The sequence below is a fragment of the Equus quagga genome, chromosome 9, assembly GCF_021613505.1.
Source record: "Equus quagga isolate Etosha38 chromosome 9, UCLA_HA_Equagga_1.0, whole genome shotgun sequence".
NCBI lineage: Eukaryota > Metazoa > Chordata > Mammalia > Perissodactyla > Equidae > Equus > Equus quagga.
This window is the reverse complement of record NC_060275.1, coordinates 86557477-86573677: the sequence shown is the minus strand read 5'-3', so window position 1 is coordinate 86573677 and position 16201 is coordinate 86557477. Positions and strand designations below refer to the sequence as shown.

Genomic DNA, 16201 nt, shown 5'->3' with positions numbered 1-16201 from the left:
TTCATGGGCTTATTCAACTCCAGGAGCACTTTCAAAGAGGTTTATAAGGTCTCTGTTTTCAAGTTGTATGGCATGGCATATGAGGTGGTGGTGGTGGTGCGCTGGGCTCCCAGAGGGTGCAGGGGTGGGGTTGGGAGAATCAGAGGCTGAGGGAATGTGTCAAGCCTTTGGGCTGCTCCCATTTCAAGCATTGCAGAGCCACTGTTATTTCTTTCTGTTATGATTTCCTTTAAAGAAAGGATTCCTCTGATAAAGTTTGGAAACCGGTGTTTCTCAGAATCATAGTTGCAACTATCCTTTAGGGGATCATCTTAGATTCACCTAAACCTTCAGTCCAGCAAGTCTATAGTAGGTCAAACTGTGAAGCATACGGGACAAGAAATACAACTGGCCAGAAGGGCAGTGTCAGGCGTTTCTCTTCGGTGTGACACGTCTTCAGAGCGGCCCATGCAGCAGTCCGCATGGCTGCCCAGGAGATGTTCTCTTTTGCCCCCAGCAATGGCTCAGTTCTGAAGAATGAGACCCACATTAGAGAGATGTGGCCTTGGCTTGGAAGCCTCATGGCCCTAGTGGGCATTTCTTATAACATTGCCACAAGCATAGCTTCCAGGATCTCCGCAGGGAACATGTCTAATTCCAAGAAGTACTGTGCTCAGGAAAGCCCAAAACTCTGGCTTCACCATCATATATTTATAGTTCATGCATAGTTCCTTCCAGGTCAGGTGCAGTTTATCCACAGAGGTCCCTTTTTGCCATAAGCAATGTTGTCTAATAATATTGTTGATTTATATCTATAGCAGGGGAACAGAGCTGGAAAGCTAAAGAAAGGTCAAATTCTTATGCAAAAGGAGAAATAGTTTTGTTAACCCTTTTCTTGTAATAGTACTTCAGTGAGAATGGTGTGTAAGAACTTTCTCCTTTATGAATCTGTGCACGTGAGGTCCTTCAGCTATGACATTTGATTTGGCAGCGTCACTATAACTATTCGCATATTGATACTCTCTTCCCAGGGTTGACTGCAGTTGGTGGGTTGGCGCTTATGGGAGGACATTTGTATCCTTCCACAACTTCTCAGGGCCTTGCTGCTCTTGCTACATTCATATCGTCCGTCAACATTGCAGGTATGATGGTGGTGAAAGAACCCAGAGTGCTATTCTTAATAGAGGCATAAGAAGCAAATATAAATCGATATAAAATAGACATTCTGACTTTAAGAATTTTTGCCTTTAAAAAATGTTTCACTCAGACCATAAATGCTCTTTGTGAAGGAACGTTAGTTATTTTGCCCATCTGTAATTTTTAGAAACTCTTTTGATAAAAACCACTCCACAGTGCCCCAGACCAAACAAATAAAATGATGTCTTGCTGCAAGTTAACTGGAAAGTTAGTGAATGCATAGTTTTGAATTAAGTTGACTTAAAGCTATCACCATAACATCTCTAAAATGAGTATAATTTTAGATAAAGTTTCAGCCTTTTGCCTTATCCTAGCCTGTGTTTGCTCTTAAAAATTGAAAGCCTAGCATATCACTTGTGTACAAAACTCATTTGATGCTATTTTGTAGCTAAAAATTCTTTAATGTGTCCAAGAAACCTCGTGCCTGTTGATATGGTATTTTTTTTCTTTTATCATTTATTATAGGGTTTAACAAACAGGATAACTTATTAGAAAAAAATACTGGCCTTTGATCTTATGCATTCCCAAGCTGTTTGAATGGCTATTTTAGTCATGGAAAAATAGTTGGTTCCGCACTCTGATAGCAAGTTTTCTTTCTGAATATAGAGTTTTTTTACCCCCTTCAATGGAACTGGCTTGAATAATAGAATAACTTTTAATTTTGGGATTCTAAAGCGTTACTTAGCCAGCCCTGGTGGTCTAGTGGTTAAGACTGGGTGCTCTCACCGCTGTGGCCCGGGTTCATCTCCCGGTGAGGGAACCACACCACCCATCTGTTGGTTGTTGTACTGTGGTGGCTGCATGTGGCTGTGATGCTAAAGCTATGTCACTGGTATTTCAAATACCAGCAGGGTCACTCATGGTGGACAGGTTTCAGCAGAGCTTCCAGACTAAGACAGAATAGGAAAAAGGACCTGGCCACCCACTTTGAAACAATTCGCTGTGAAAACCCTATGAGTAGCAGTGGAGAACTGTCTGAGCTAGTGCCGGAAGAGGAGAGGATGGCACAAAAAGACATGGTGGGGTTCTGCTCAGCTGTACGTTGGATCACTGGGAGTTGGAATCAACTTGACAGCACCAACAACAAAAAGTGTTACTTCAAATTATATTTATTCCTAGATGATAAAGATGTGCTTAAACTAGAAAAATCCTAGCACTTTAAAAAGTCCTGTTGCTCAGTGAAATAACCTCTTTCTGTTTGTATTTGTTTTGATAAGGTGGCTTTCTGGTGACTCAGAGAATGCTGGACATGTTCAAGCGCCCCACTGATCCCCCAGAGTACAATTACGTGTATCTGCTCCCTGCTGGCACCTTTGTGGGAGGATATTTGGCTGCTCTCTACAGTGGTTATAACACTGAGCAAGTAAGAGGCTCTTTTGCAAGTTTTTATTTTTGCAGCTGTGTTTTCTTCCCAATTAGATTTAACATTATCATTACCAAAATTCAGACCCTACCAAGCAAATACAACAATAACTCTAGAAACATCGTGGTCAAATAGAACATTCTCGTCCCCTAAGAATCAAGACCCTGGATTCTAGAGACAGGTTTACCTGCTGTGTAAATGTGGGTTTACTTGTTAGTCCCTAAGTTTTTCCACATGTAAAAAGAGTCGAGAAGGTTATTAGTATCCTCTTTATGTACTTGGCTGGAGTTTTTGTAAGGATACAATGAAATAATTAGTAAAAAATTTGAAAAATTTCTATTATTAAATACTATTGGTCTTTTTCCTATGTACTTTCTTCCCCTACAAATCCAGTGCATCGTCTCTTGTTACTGGGTGATGTTATATCAATTCATTTAAAAAAGATAGTTTAAAAGTGAATGCTATATAGAAAAACAGAAATAATCAAGTTGAACTTTGCAAGTTCTGTGTCTAAATATAATTACAGTTAAAGACTCAACTTTCTTCTGATCTCAATATTTTCCATTTCTTTTCAATGACTGTCACAACACTGCAGCCTCTCTGACAGAGGGAAAATCATGTCTCTCTTAGTTTCTGCTGTTTCCAAGATGTAGTATTTGTTGGATGAACAAAATCTTTTTTGAGAAGAGTTGGAGCAGTGAGTCAGAGAGACCCATATCTGAATCCTAGATTTGCTATGTAATCATCATTTAACCTTGGAAAAATTATGTAACCTCTTTAAGTTTTGATTTTCTCTTTTGTAAAATGAAGATGATGATTCTTTCCTCCTGTGAATCTCACGAGACTGAGTTACAACATAAGTAAAGCATACAGCGTGGTCCCGGGCACTTACAACATCAGGAATTGGCTCCTTTATAGCATTTGGTCTGCTCTAGATCCCATAATAACTCTGCTTAAATTTAGGTATTTTTATCCAGAAGAAACCAATTTACATATATTTTATAATTGCAGGTACAATTTAAAGGATTTAATATGTTAATATCCCTAATGGATAAGAAAATATATTGAAATATTAAAAGAAGAGCTCATATTGGTTCTTCTGTTGTCTGAATTTAAAATTGTCCTTAGAGAATTATGTTTCCTCGAGAGAGGTCTCCCTAAGCTAATAGACTGAAAGTTTTGATAGTCTCTTTCTCTTTCTTACCTTTCCTTTGAAAAGATCATGTACCTGGCCTCAGGTCTATGCTGTGTTGGTGCCCTGGCTGGCCTTTCCACCCAGGGAACAGCTCGTCTTGGCAATGCATTGGGCATGATTGGGGTGGCTGGAGGCCTGGCAGCCACCCTTGGAGGCCTACAACCAAGCCCTGAATTGTTAGCTCAGATGTCTGGAGCAATGGCTTTGGGCGGTACCATTGGTAAGCACTTGTGGGTTTCTGCCTTTGTGTGAACCCATGTCCATTTTTTCAGCTCACTCTTTTGACTCAATTGATGAACTTAACTCAATGTTAAATATTTTTGTATTTAAATGTTAAAATGTTTGTATTTGAATGAGAATTATACCAACTGTGATGACTTTTCACTAAAATAAAATAATATATTAGAAACAAAGTTAATAATACTATTCATAACTTTCTAATTTATTTACTAGATTTTATGATTTACGCTCTTGAGGTTATCCATGTTTATTGTATCCGTATGGTAGAAGCACGATATAATGGTGGGCTACTGTTCATCTCTTCCCAACTCCCTTTGTAATGACGTCACATTGGTAGCTTGAAATCAGCCATGGTGGTTGTATTTACACCATGGAAATCAACAAATGCTACAAATCTTGGTTTCATTTATTCTTTTGTTGATTGTCCAGACCTAAGAAAGTGATGGAGAAGATGTTAATAATGCAGCTTAAACTTAAAAGTGTGTTATGTCTGTAGCCATTACATTATGGATAGCACAAAAAATTGAGCAAATACTCTTCTAGTATTTGAAAAGTCTTACCAGATTCAGTGAAGTCGTCACTCATATGGTTGACAATGAATGAAGTTCTCATATACATCTCCTTATTTCACTTTTGTCTTACTTGTTAATGTGAACACAAATAGCCAACATTCATGTGGGAACTACACTCGTTCGTCGGTTGTAAACACTAAGTTGGCTACAGATACCAGAGTTTAGCAAAAATCAACAAAAGCATTCCGTGAAAATCAGTTGGCTATATGGAATTTACAATAAAGAATATTGTATATTTTATTATTATTTGAAAATTGTGTGCCAGATACCTTTTTATCAGTAAAAACTCATGTGTATGTATACGCACACGTTTTTATCCTGAGGAGGTGGTGGTTAGATATTTACCAGCACAACATTAGCTTTACGCCTTCTTTTATACTTCCCCAGGCAAGTTTGGAGTTCTTTCCTGCAGTCCCTAGAAAGACACTTGAAGGAAAATGCCTGTGCTATAGGTTTCATGGCAGGAAAACCTTTAGGCATGAGCTTAGCAAACATTCTGAGCCCCACTCCTTCTATTTCACCTACCTAGAACTGTGCAACTCCCTCAGAGTCTCCTAAATTGGACATTTACTACGCAGATGTTTTCATTTCTTTACCATTGGACTTGCTTCCTGCCCACCCACCTGAAAACCTAGGCCCTCTTCGTATTCCAGGTGTTTCTTGTGTGCTCAGGAGCAAGTGTCGGCTTGTAGAGAAGAGCGCCTGGGTTATTCATGCAATGGGGAGAATTTAAGGAGATTTAATTGGAGCTTTAAGTAATGTGAAGATGCAGGAGGCCAGGGGAGAGTTCGAAGGTCGTGAGTGGCAGAAGCATGTGTTGATGCTGAGTGTTTGGGTTCTTTGGAGTTGGGCCTTGGTTAGGTGTGTTGAGAAAAGCTGCTATTTTGAATGGGTATCTGTAGCCAGCGTCTTAACCTTCTTCATAGTCCCTGTAGAGTATATTTAACTCGTACTAGGAAGCCGATAAATATTTATTGGTGACAATGATGGCAAGAAACCCTTAAGTGTGGTCTTTATTGTGGTTACTTCTCAAAGGTCTGTCAAGTTTTAATTTCTCTTTGACTTTCATTTCCCAACAGGATTGACAATTGCCAAACGCATCCAGATTTCTGATTTACCTCAGTTAGTTGCTGCTTTCCACAGTTTAGTGGGCTTGGCAGCTGTGCTTACTTGCATAGCTGAGTACATTGTCGAATATCCTCATTTTGCTACGGATGCAGCAGCAAATCTCACCAAGATTGTGGCCTACCTCGGTACTTACATCGGTGGCGTCACGTTCAGTGGGTCTCTTGTTGCCTATGGAAAATTGCAGGGTAAGTGATTCAACATTACGTAAAAGTAAAAATCTATTGTTTAGGGGATTTAGGCGTATTTCAGTTTCAGAAAGTAGCTTAATAGTACAACCTATTAAGTGAAGAGTATTTGCATAGCACTCAGAAATATATAAAAGTTCTTTTTTCTCTCCATTAAGATGGCTTCCCTTTATTGATCCTTACAAATCTTGGAAAACTTTGAAGCTATTTCTTCTGCAGACAGCTAGTGGAGGAAACTAGTGCACAGAAATTTACACAGAAGGACTAGTTGACATTTGATAATACATATGAACAAAATACATTTTCATAATCCTTGGTTAGACATGCATGTGTAGAGTTCACAGAAATGAACTTTATACATTTTCCAGAATAGGAAAGAAACTTATCAAATAGATTTGTTTGATTAGTATACCATACTTATTTTGAAAACAAATACACATGTTAGGAGTCTAGCCTGGCAACTTTTGCGACTGCTAAAGCTAGTCATGAAAATAGAAGTGGAGGGAAGGAACCCCACATAGGCTGCTTTCAGTGTTCTCATGAAAAAGTGAGTCTCTAGAGACACTAGCTTGTGATTTAAAAATCTGCTCTTGCCTCTCAGTATTCAAGTCCTTGAAATTAAGTCAGAAACCTCCACGAAACTTAAAAATCACGAAAGAACTTCACGCCTAAATCATTTTTGTCTCATCCTTTGTTTTTAGAAACAACTAGCAAACCAGGGCTCTTCTCCCTTGGGCTTCGTTGATGGAATCAAAAATGCTAATGTGCTAGGACTCTGTTTTGAAGTTTTAAATAAATAAAACTACACAACTTCTGTGTTGGTCATAAGGGGCAAAATCACTTTTCAAGATTCCATGACAAAGAGTAAAGAAATTGTTGGGTGACCAAAGTAGAGAAAAGAATCGTTAAGTTGAGCCATACTTTTCCAACTTCCATTAATATTTGTTATGTGTGAGAATTCTACTTTGCTTTTATGTTTCAGTATCTGGTGATAGAAGGTGACATTTTAAATGCCATGTTTTTATTCTGATTTTAAATTTTAGTAATTTAGGATTAAGTGACATACCCAATTGTGTGTGTGTGAGGGGGTTTCTTATGACATGTTCTGGGTTCTGACGACCATGCGCTTGTTCCTAGGTATCCTGAAATCTGCCCCGCTCCTGCTGCCTGGGAGGCACGCACTCAATGCGGGCTTGCTGGCTGCCAGCGTGGGTGGAGTTATTCCATTCATGATGGACCCCAGCTTTACAACTGGCATTACCTGTCTGGGCTCCGTGTCAGCTCTCTCTGCTATCATGGTAAGAAGTCAGAGAGGGAAAGCACATACTTAGTGAGGAACTGGGAATTTTTTGTTAGATTATGGTTTAATCATATTTCTATCTTTTCAAGACTCTTGGTGGAATAAACATGTTTTAAAATGATGTTCTGTGTTCGTCTTTTTAGAATCTAGAAAATATAGAAAAGTATAAGAAGAAAATCACTCTTTCTCTCCACTTAATTATTCCTTTCAAAGTTGTCAATTCCAAGTCAATTTTATTCATTAGGCACTTACTGTGTGACAAGCCCTACAAAATAGTGGTTTGAGGTTTACTCAGTAAGTTTCAGGTAGTCCCTGCCCGTTAGTTGCACTTACATTCATTGGAAGCTATGACACTAAATCAAATAATTATATAAAATAAAATGCAGTTGATAAACCCTGTGTGTTCAGAGGTTTAGTGAAGCCTTTCATGATAGATTTGGTCCCCCTCTTCCTCTCTGATTTTGCATTTGGCATATTGATACATGCAGTATTATTTAGTTGTTTATATGTTATAATTTAGCATGTTATTGTATCGGTGTATGATGCTTTTTGCATACAGCTGTGTTATTCACTGATTGCTTCATGTTTATCTAGTCTAGTGTATACTTTGTAGACAAGGTTTGTGTGTTCAGTTTTTAAATATTCTTCAGTATTTAGCACAAAGTTAGACATACAGTAACTGCTTATCAAACACTTACTGGCTGCTTGATTCAGAAACACAAGATTTATAATGTTATCCCAAGAGTTAAGCAATGATTTCAACACAGAAACTTTAGAAGACTGAAAAGTAACTTAAAATTCTATTTTATTCTGGCGTATATAGCACTGATTTTTGTTTTATTGTAAAGAAGAGAAAAATAGTTTTGAGATTTTTTATCTAATAAAACAGAAGAGGCAAAAAAAGGTCTCAAAATCAAACCTATAGCACAGAAATATAAAACTTCAAGAATTGTTGTTTTTGAGAAGAGGTGAATTTGATATTTAAAAGATACTTAATGGCTGTGTGAGAATGTCTAAGAGAAAATATTTTGTGGACATTGTAATCGCTTTTGGATTAATTAAGTAATACCTGAATTGCGTTCACATTGTAACAACCTCAAAATATGTGGGAGTATATAGGGGAAAAAGGAAAAGTCTTTCTCCCTACCATCCTGTTTCCTTTCCTGTGTTTAGTGATTTTGGGTTGCATTGTGAACATTGTGAATGATGCATTATAGAGACTTTCAATTCTGTTGAATTACTCCAAAGAGTATTGATTATTGTTTTTTATTTATTTGTTTTTGGAGGCAGTTAACTTGACTGGATTCAAATTTCCAATTCTGGCTCCCCTATGATGGACGGCAGCTGAAATCTATTGTTATTTTATCCTTAACAGAGTTGCTTGGAGTCTGCCCGTGTATGCCTAGTTCAAGAGTCAGCCAAAGATTTGGGCAGAGTTGATATACAGAATTTGGGACTTTCTTTCTCTAGCCTACTCCTTTGCAGAATTTCCCTTCTCGCTTTCCAGCTACCTTAGTCACCCTAAACCCTATCCTTGGATTTTCAAACTAAGAAGACTGTGGGCTTATATTTTAGTTTTAGCTGTTTCACTTGACATCAACAGTGGCCTGCCCTTAGGTGAATGCCATAAAAACTGGGAAATTCCCTCAGTGCTGTTACTTTTTTCCAAGTATAGACCCTCCTCCAATTTCTGCCTGCTTTTCATCAATGCCTTTTAGGGATTTAGGGATTTTTTTGCAGGGAGGTGGTTCGGTGATGACAGATGTTATATCTGTGGGAAGGTTGGTCAGATCGGAGGCACTCGTCCTTACTAGCCGTGGAACTTATGTGTAAATATATTAATTGGAAAACCGGAATGATTTAAGAACTAAAATGTTGATGGTCAGAGGTTTTATTTTTTCTTTTATTAATTTGGAGTTCCGCTTTGGTTTTCATCCCAGGGTGTGACTTTGACAGCTGCTATCGGGGGTGCAGATATGCCAGTAGTCATCACTGTGCTGAACAGCTACTCAGGCTGGGCCCTGTGTGCGGAGGGCTTCCTGCTCAACAACAACCTGCTGACCATCGTGGGTGCGCTCATCGGCTCCTCTGGTGCTATCCTGTCCTACATCATGTGTGTGGTAAGAAACACACGTTTGAAAGAAAAGCAGATGGTATTCCGAAAATAAGAATGTGTTTGTCATTTCATTTATTTGCCGTAAAAATAACTATGTCAGTTTTTATTCTCTTCAGCAGAAATATCAGAGTGTTTTGTTTGAATAAATTTGCAAGACTGCTTTTAAAGTACCCAAGTATAGATAATTAGGAAGATTAAATATAAAGATAGAAATCTTTTAGGGGCCAGCCCGGTAGTGCAGCTGTTAAGTTTGCACGTTCCACTTCTCAGTGGCTCGGGGTTTACTGGTTCGGATGCCGGGTGTGGACGTGGCACCGCTTGGCATGCCATGCTGTGGTAGGCGTCCCACATATAAAGTAGAGGAAGATGGGCACGGATGTTAGCTCAAGGCCAGTCTTCCTCAGCAAAAAGAGGAGGACTGGCAGTAGTTAGCTCAGGGCTAATCTTCCTCAAAAAAAAAAAAAATCTTTTGACTCCCTCCATCTGGAGATAAACTCTTAAGATTTTGATTTATTTCATATTTTTTTCTTTGGGTATCATATACCTGTGTATTTACTTGTCTGATCATATTGTACGCTTTTTTAATCTTACAAACTATATTCTTGCCATTTTCTTGTCATTAAATATGCTTTTTAATATTATTTTAACGGACTTAATACTAATCCATCATATGGGTATACAGAATTTATTTAAGTTTTTCCTAATGCTGTACTTTTTTAAGTTGTTTGACTTTCATTTCTCTTGTACGTGAACACGTGTTTGGCACTTCTGGTTTTTGTCTTAGGATTGATTTCTAGAAGTGAAAGGTTGTGCTCATTTTTATAGGCTCTTTCTACTTATTGCCGTATTGTTTCCGGAAAGCTTGCTCCAATTTACACTCCCACTGGTCATCTGTGAGAGTGCCTATCTCGAAGTTTTGTGGTCAGCATGATTTTTTAAAAAAAGAAAAGAAGAAATTAACAAGACAATACTTCCTAGCTTCCTTTTTGTTTTTAATTCTCTTCTTGATGGCAAGAAGATATCCTGCAAATAATTAAAGATTTAACTTTTTTAAGTTATGGATATTATTCTCTAAATAATAGTTTTGAATGATTTTGAAAAGACAGACATGAAACTGAGTGAAGTCAGAGTGTGACTTTACACTGATTAATAATTCAGGCAGAAAAAGGATACATACTCTACCTTCATTGTTTTATTACAATATTAAAAAAACCTTATTTGACAACTCAGAATTTCTCTTATGTTTTAATTGAAAATCTCATTGTAAGTTGAATGCCGAAGTGACCATTTTATAATAAAAAGTTAGTTTTCTTTGTCCATATTGTAAAAGAAAGGTTTTGATAGCTCAAGTTTAAAAGAAGCTAAGAGATTTGAAGATGAAATCCCGCAAGTTGTCCTGGGAATTTGGAAAGGTGGAAGTTTGTGTCCCCTATTTGAAAAGTGTCAGGCTTTGGGTTTTTTTTTTTAAAAATTTTTATGAGGAAGAAAAAGTTTATTCCATTTTGTTAGAAATAGTTTTCTTTAAAAGTGAACTTCTAACCCCCTTAGTTTGACTTGGCTTCATTTGGTGAATTTGAATGACCAGCAGGGGGCAGCAGATTTTCATTAATGCTTAAACTTGCAGTTGGTCAAAATAACTGATTTTCAAATTAAGTGGGGGGATTTGAATTTTAACAAAGCTAGTGACATACTGATATGGGGATTGGGGGAAGACTTGGATCTGGTTCTTGGAGTGTCATCATGGGTCCCTTCTTGTCTTTATCATTTTTTTCTTACATGGTTTTCTTTAAGTTCTTGAATTTGTCAAGAGTATTTTCCAAATTTCTGTTTGTCTGTGTCTCTTTTATTTCTTCTCCTTTCCTTTCTTCATTTAGTTTCTTTTATTATTGTTAGTTAGATTAACTTTTATATTCTATAACAGTAACTAGAATAGGACTGTAAGAGGTACTTGTTGAAAGTACTCTTTTCTATGTGTCCTTCTGTAATTATATCTTCTTTCTCTTACATTTTTTTCTATTCTTTCATATTTCTTGATCCGTTTTCTCCAGTTTTTCCATTTCTTTGCTTTCTCTCTGTTTCCACTGCCTCAGGCATGCCATTTATTGTCAGCACCCTGAAGATATTTTTTTATTCCTATGCTGTATATAAGGCTGGCAAGGTATTCTTATGCTCTCTGAGACTATAAATATCATACTGGGTCAGATTGATGCTGTGTTTTTAATAGAAAATTGTATTAATTTGGATTCAAGGACAGTGGAAGCTTTAATTTTTTAAAAAATATTATTCAATTAAAAAATAAAACAATGTGGGAAATTTGGAAGAAAATGGAAAAGGATAAAAAAATAAAATCATCTATAATCGCATTACCACTTAACTGTTAACATTTAATATTCTAATTCTAGTCGTCTTTCATATGTACATTTAACTATATTCTATGTTTAATTTTCTAATAATTTTCTAACTAGTAGTTTTCTAACTAATACTTTTTAGTGTTTACATATTATTATATCACAGTGACATACCATAATTTATTTATCAAAGTTCATATCCTTTGTAGTTGTTTTTAACTTTGTGGGTTTTTTTGCTGCGAAGTATTCCTCTTTGTGCATCGTTGATTGTTTTCTTAGGTCAGATTTTTATAAGAACAATTACTGGGTCAAAAGGAGTAGGGTCTTTCTGTTGGCTGTTGATGTGGATAAACTGATTTCCACGAAGGCTTCTCCGGGCAAAGCTCCCCGCAGTGATGCGTGGAGGGCTCCTGTTACTGCACCCTCTCTACTCCTAGGTCTCGTTACAAAGCAAACAAGGCAACAACAAAAACAAGCCTGCCATATTTTTCAATTTTGAAGATAGAAATTTTCTTTTCTTCTAAATTTTCCTGACTTGTGGCTTTTCACACTAATCCTCACTGATTCTTAGCTTGTGCTTCTTTATTCTAAGGCGTTGTTTCTTCATGGCTGGTGCTTAGCAGCTCAGAGTGATTCATAATAATGATAACAATGAAATAACTGCTCGTGCTTGGGCACAGCACAGTACTGCGGGCATCATGCTGGATGCTCTGCAAATACCAGCTCGTCTAATCCCCACACTAATTCCGGTGGGAAATATTAAGCTCATTTTACAGGGAAGATATTTTAAGATGCAATTTATTATATGCCTTTGTGTGTGGAGCCTGACTTAACAACTGGCACATTCAAATGAGTATAATTGTTAAGTGAATGTTAGATGAATATTTTATTTGTTAACTCATTTCATATTTTGGAATAATTTCATATTTTGGAATACTTTTCCTGAAAATACATCAGTGTGTAGTGGATTTTATAGAAAAAAAATAGATGTGATTTCCCAGATGTCTTCTTATTGTTTATATTTTTGAAATAATTTTCAGAAGCTGGATCAAATTTATTTGGTTAAAATGTTTTAGATGATCAAATAAACTTCTTTAAATGATTCTGAATATCCTATTCACAAGATGCATACCATTTTCAAAAAGTTACGTGGATTAGACTCTTACAGCTGATCATTTTGCTCTCCAGGCGATGAATCGCTCCCTGGCTAATGTGATTCTTGGAGGCTATGGTACCACTTCAACAGCTGGTGGAAAACCTATGGAAATTTCTGGCACACACACGGAGATCAACCTTGACAATGCAATTGACATGATTCGAGAAGCTAATAGCATTATTATTACTCCAGGTAAAAAACCAAAAAAGGCAAACAACCAATCATAGCTGTTGTAATTGATTATGTGAAAACAATTTCTTATAGTGGGAAAAAATCGAATTGGAATGTCTTCATTTTTAAAAACATAATGGAAACTTACAAACAACCCTATGATGACTAAGTGGAAAATATTGAGAATTCTTGGCTTAGGTTAACATTTTGGGGATCACGTAGAGATTCTACAATTCGATGTAGTGGGTTCCAGCCATGTCTTTCAGTGATTCTATACAAATGTTCGAATCATCTTTGAGTCTGGGTTATTTTTTTCTCATTGATAAAGTTTGGGCCTATCATCAGGATTAAAGTAGATGTAGTATATGAAAGTGTCCAGCTCACTCATTAGACTTGGTAAATGTTCATCTCTTCCTTTTCAAAAGTAAATATTTAAAAAATTATTGAGAATTATGTGGTTTCCAACAAGATGAGGTAACATGGCCTAGTAGAAAGCACTTGGTTTGGGCGTCACAGCACCTCAATTTTGATCATAATTTTGCCTCTGACAATTAGCATGACGTTGACCAAGTCATTTAATCTCTCCAGCACTGACTTTCCTAATTTTCCAAGGTGTGGCCCACTTCTTCTTTACTCTTATCACTGAATGCTGTGATATTACAGGCAATACACTAGTTTCGAAGTAAGATTTTAACTATCATACTTATCATAGGAATTTTGTCTAAAGAAAATGTATTGATTAGACCTTGGGTAGTTTGCTGGTTGATTTTATACTAAGATGTAAATAACAAACATCAGCAGAATTGAATGCTCAGGTGGAAGCCCTCTCCACTGAGCATAATATCATTTTCTAGAGGCATTTGAGACACATGGGTTTGGGTTTTTGGTTGTCTCAAAGATGGGGCTGCTATTGTCAGCTAGTGTGTGGGAGCAGAGAAACGAAATATGCTGTTGTAATGCAGGGGACATTTCTGCATATTGAATTATCCCAGCCAAGTGGTATTGGTGTTACTTGTTGAGAAACACTATGCTGGAGTGTAAAGGTACAAGGATGTAAAGGACACACTCTTTTCCCTTTAGGCATATTCCATCTACTGAAGAAGTCAGACCTATAAATAATGTGAAGTGGGTTGTGATAAGGGCTAAACTGGACTGGGTAGATAATTTTTCTACCATGGGGAATCTAAGAAGGATTGTCAGGAAGTGAGGATTTGTTTCGGGCCTTAGGGGATGGATGGTGTTGGGGGTAGGGGAAGGCAGAGGGAATAGCTTGAGCAGAGACTTGGTATTTGGGAAAATCGGGGGTAGAAAAGTGGGGAAGATGTGAGATTATTATACAAGGAGAATGGACAGAATGTCAGTGTTAAAGGAGAAGGAAGATGACTGAAGTCTTTGGTCATACCTGTAATGACATCGGAAATGTGTGATTTTTTTGGCAAAGTGGGAAAATTTCAAGTTCTTTTTTGGAGACTTTAAGTTTGAGGTGGAGATGGGATGATGGGCAATGCTGTGCTGGAGCTCAAATGATAGGCCGAGTGTGGAGACAGATCGGGAGTCATCGGGTGGCTGTTGAAGCATTTTCCAGGGAGAGTGTGAGGGGCAAAGTTAAATCCCAGGGGGCGAAGAGAAGAAGCTCTATTCTAGGAAATCAAGCAAGAATAGCAACAAAGTTAGGAGGGAACCAGAGGACTGCAGTGTTACCAAGGCCAAGTGGGAAGACAGTTTGAAAACATTTACGCGAGAGACAGAGAGTGCGAGAGTGCGGGCGCACGCAAGCACGTGTGTGGTGTGTGGGGAGGGGCCCCAGCAGTGTGAGCTACTGCAGAAGGTGGAGGAGGGAACATTAGATTTTGAACTTGAAATTTAGGCCAAGATTTTAAAAAGTCTGTAAGTTTGCTTTCACTTCTAGTCCTATTAAATGATTGCTCTTTTTGGCATAAAAATATGCTTCAGTCAAAGAAAGAAATTATAATTCATAAAATTTTGAAATAAAAACCACATTCTTCTGTGTTCTTAATGTTCCTCATAGGCTACGGTCTCTGTGCAGCCAAAGCTCAGTACCCCATCGCTGATTTGGTAAAGATGCTCTCGGAACAGGGCAAAAAAGTCAGGTGAGTGCTTGCTGTGAGTGACCTGTAGTGTGTGGGTGAGAGAAAAGGAGAAGAGATGACTTTTTTTAGATGTCTATTTTTTTCTTTCTTTTTTTTTTTTTTTGTGAAGAAGATTTTCCCTGAGCTAACATCTGTGCCAATCTTCCTCTGCTTTGTATGTGGGATACCTCCACGGTATGGCTGATGAGCAGTGTGTAGGTCTGTACCTGGGAGCCAAACCCACGAACCCTGGGCCACTGAAATGGAACGCGTGGAACTTTAACCACTTGGCCACAAGGTTGGCTCTTTTAGATGATTATTTCTTAAAGTGCAGTTTTACATATATAATACTAGGTAAAGAAACTAAGTTGTCAAAACTCTCTTCTAGCCTTGGTCCTACTACCTAGTTTTTGCTGTCTCTATGTAATAGCATCAAACCTCAATATAGGCTGATTTTAGAAAGGGAAATTTTATTATACTAAATTCCAGGATGTTTATTAATGGGGAAACACAGAAGTCCTCTTTCTCTGGTTTGATTTGGGGAAGGAGGTCAAGCAAAGCATTTGAACCATATCAAGTTGTGTCTTTTTGGTTTCTATTGTTCACACTAAAGAAAAACATCTCAAATGAGAGGTCTTTGAAGAATGAGTCTCTGTGGTGAACCTGTGGCCTGGTTAAGGTTTGACTGGTTTAGCTGTCACACTGTCAGGGTGGAAAAGACTGCTGAAGGTTTTCTTTGTCTGAAGCCATACGCTTTCTGAAATATGAATTAGAGCAGCAGCTGTTCCTCCCACTTGCCGTGGTGGGGCTGGACTCTGCTCTTGGGCGGATGTTAAGCAGAATGGCAAAGTTGAGGGCTCTGTATTTCTAGATTTTTCCCCGTGACCTTGGATAAAGGGTTTGAGGGATGTAAAAGTGGAGCCAGTGGATGATGAACCCTTGCAGTAGTTTGCATCTGTCCTGCGCACCTCTGGATCCCTTTTCTGGAGCTCTGCTGTTGGGACTCAGTGAAGGACTGTCTGGGGTCATCCCGGGGAAGAGAACTGCGGCCTGTTTGGTGTGGAAGCTGGGTCACCAGTGGTTTCCTTGATGTGGTACCATAAGTCAGAGAGAGAGAGAACTCCATTATTAAGTAAAATTAGTTTGTTCACCAGGATGGTA

General features: G+C 37.9%; 1 protein-coding gene across 4 annotated transcripts in view; it reads left to right on the top strand.

Annotated features, from left to right (window-relative positions):
• Positions 1-16201, top strand: part of NNT (nicotinamide nucleotide transhydrogenase) — a 78638-nt gene that overhangs the window by 43195 nt on the left and 19242 nt on the right. For all 4 annotated transcript variants that reach the window (XM_046672486.1, XM_046672485.1, XM_046672483.1 and 1 more), the window contains exons 12-19: positions 1011-1121; positions 2394-2539; positions 3759-3954; positions 5626-5859; positions 6997-7157; positions 9100-9279; positions 12812-12971; positions 14980-15061. In XM_046672486.1, the coding sequence (XP_046528442.1) occupies positions 1011-1121; positions 2394-2539; positions 3759-3954; positions 5626-5859; positions 6997-7157; positions 9100-9279; positions 12812-12971; positions 14980-15061 (1270 nt within the window). The remainder of the gene's footprint in view (positions 1-1010; positions 1122-2393; positions 2540-3758; positions 3955-5625; positions 5860-6996; positions 7158-9099; positions 9280-12811; positions 12972-14979; positions 15062-16201) is intronic.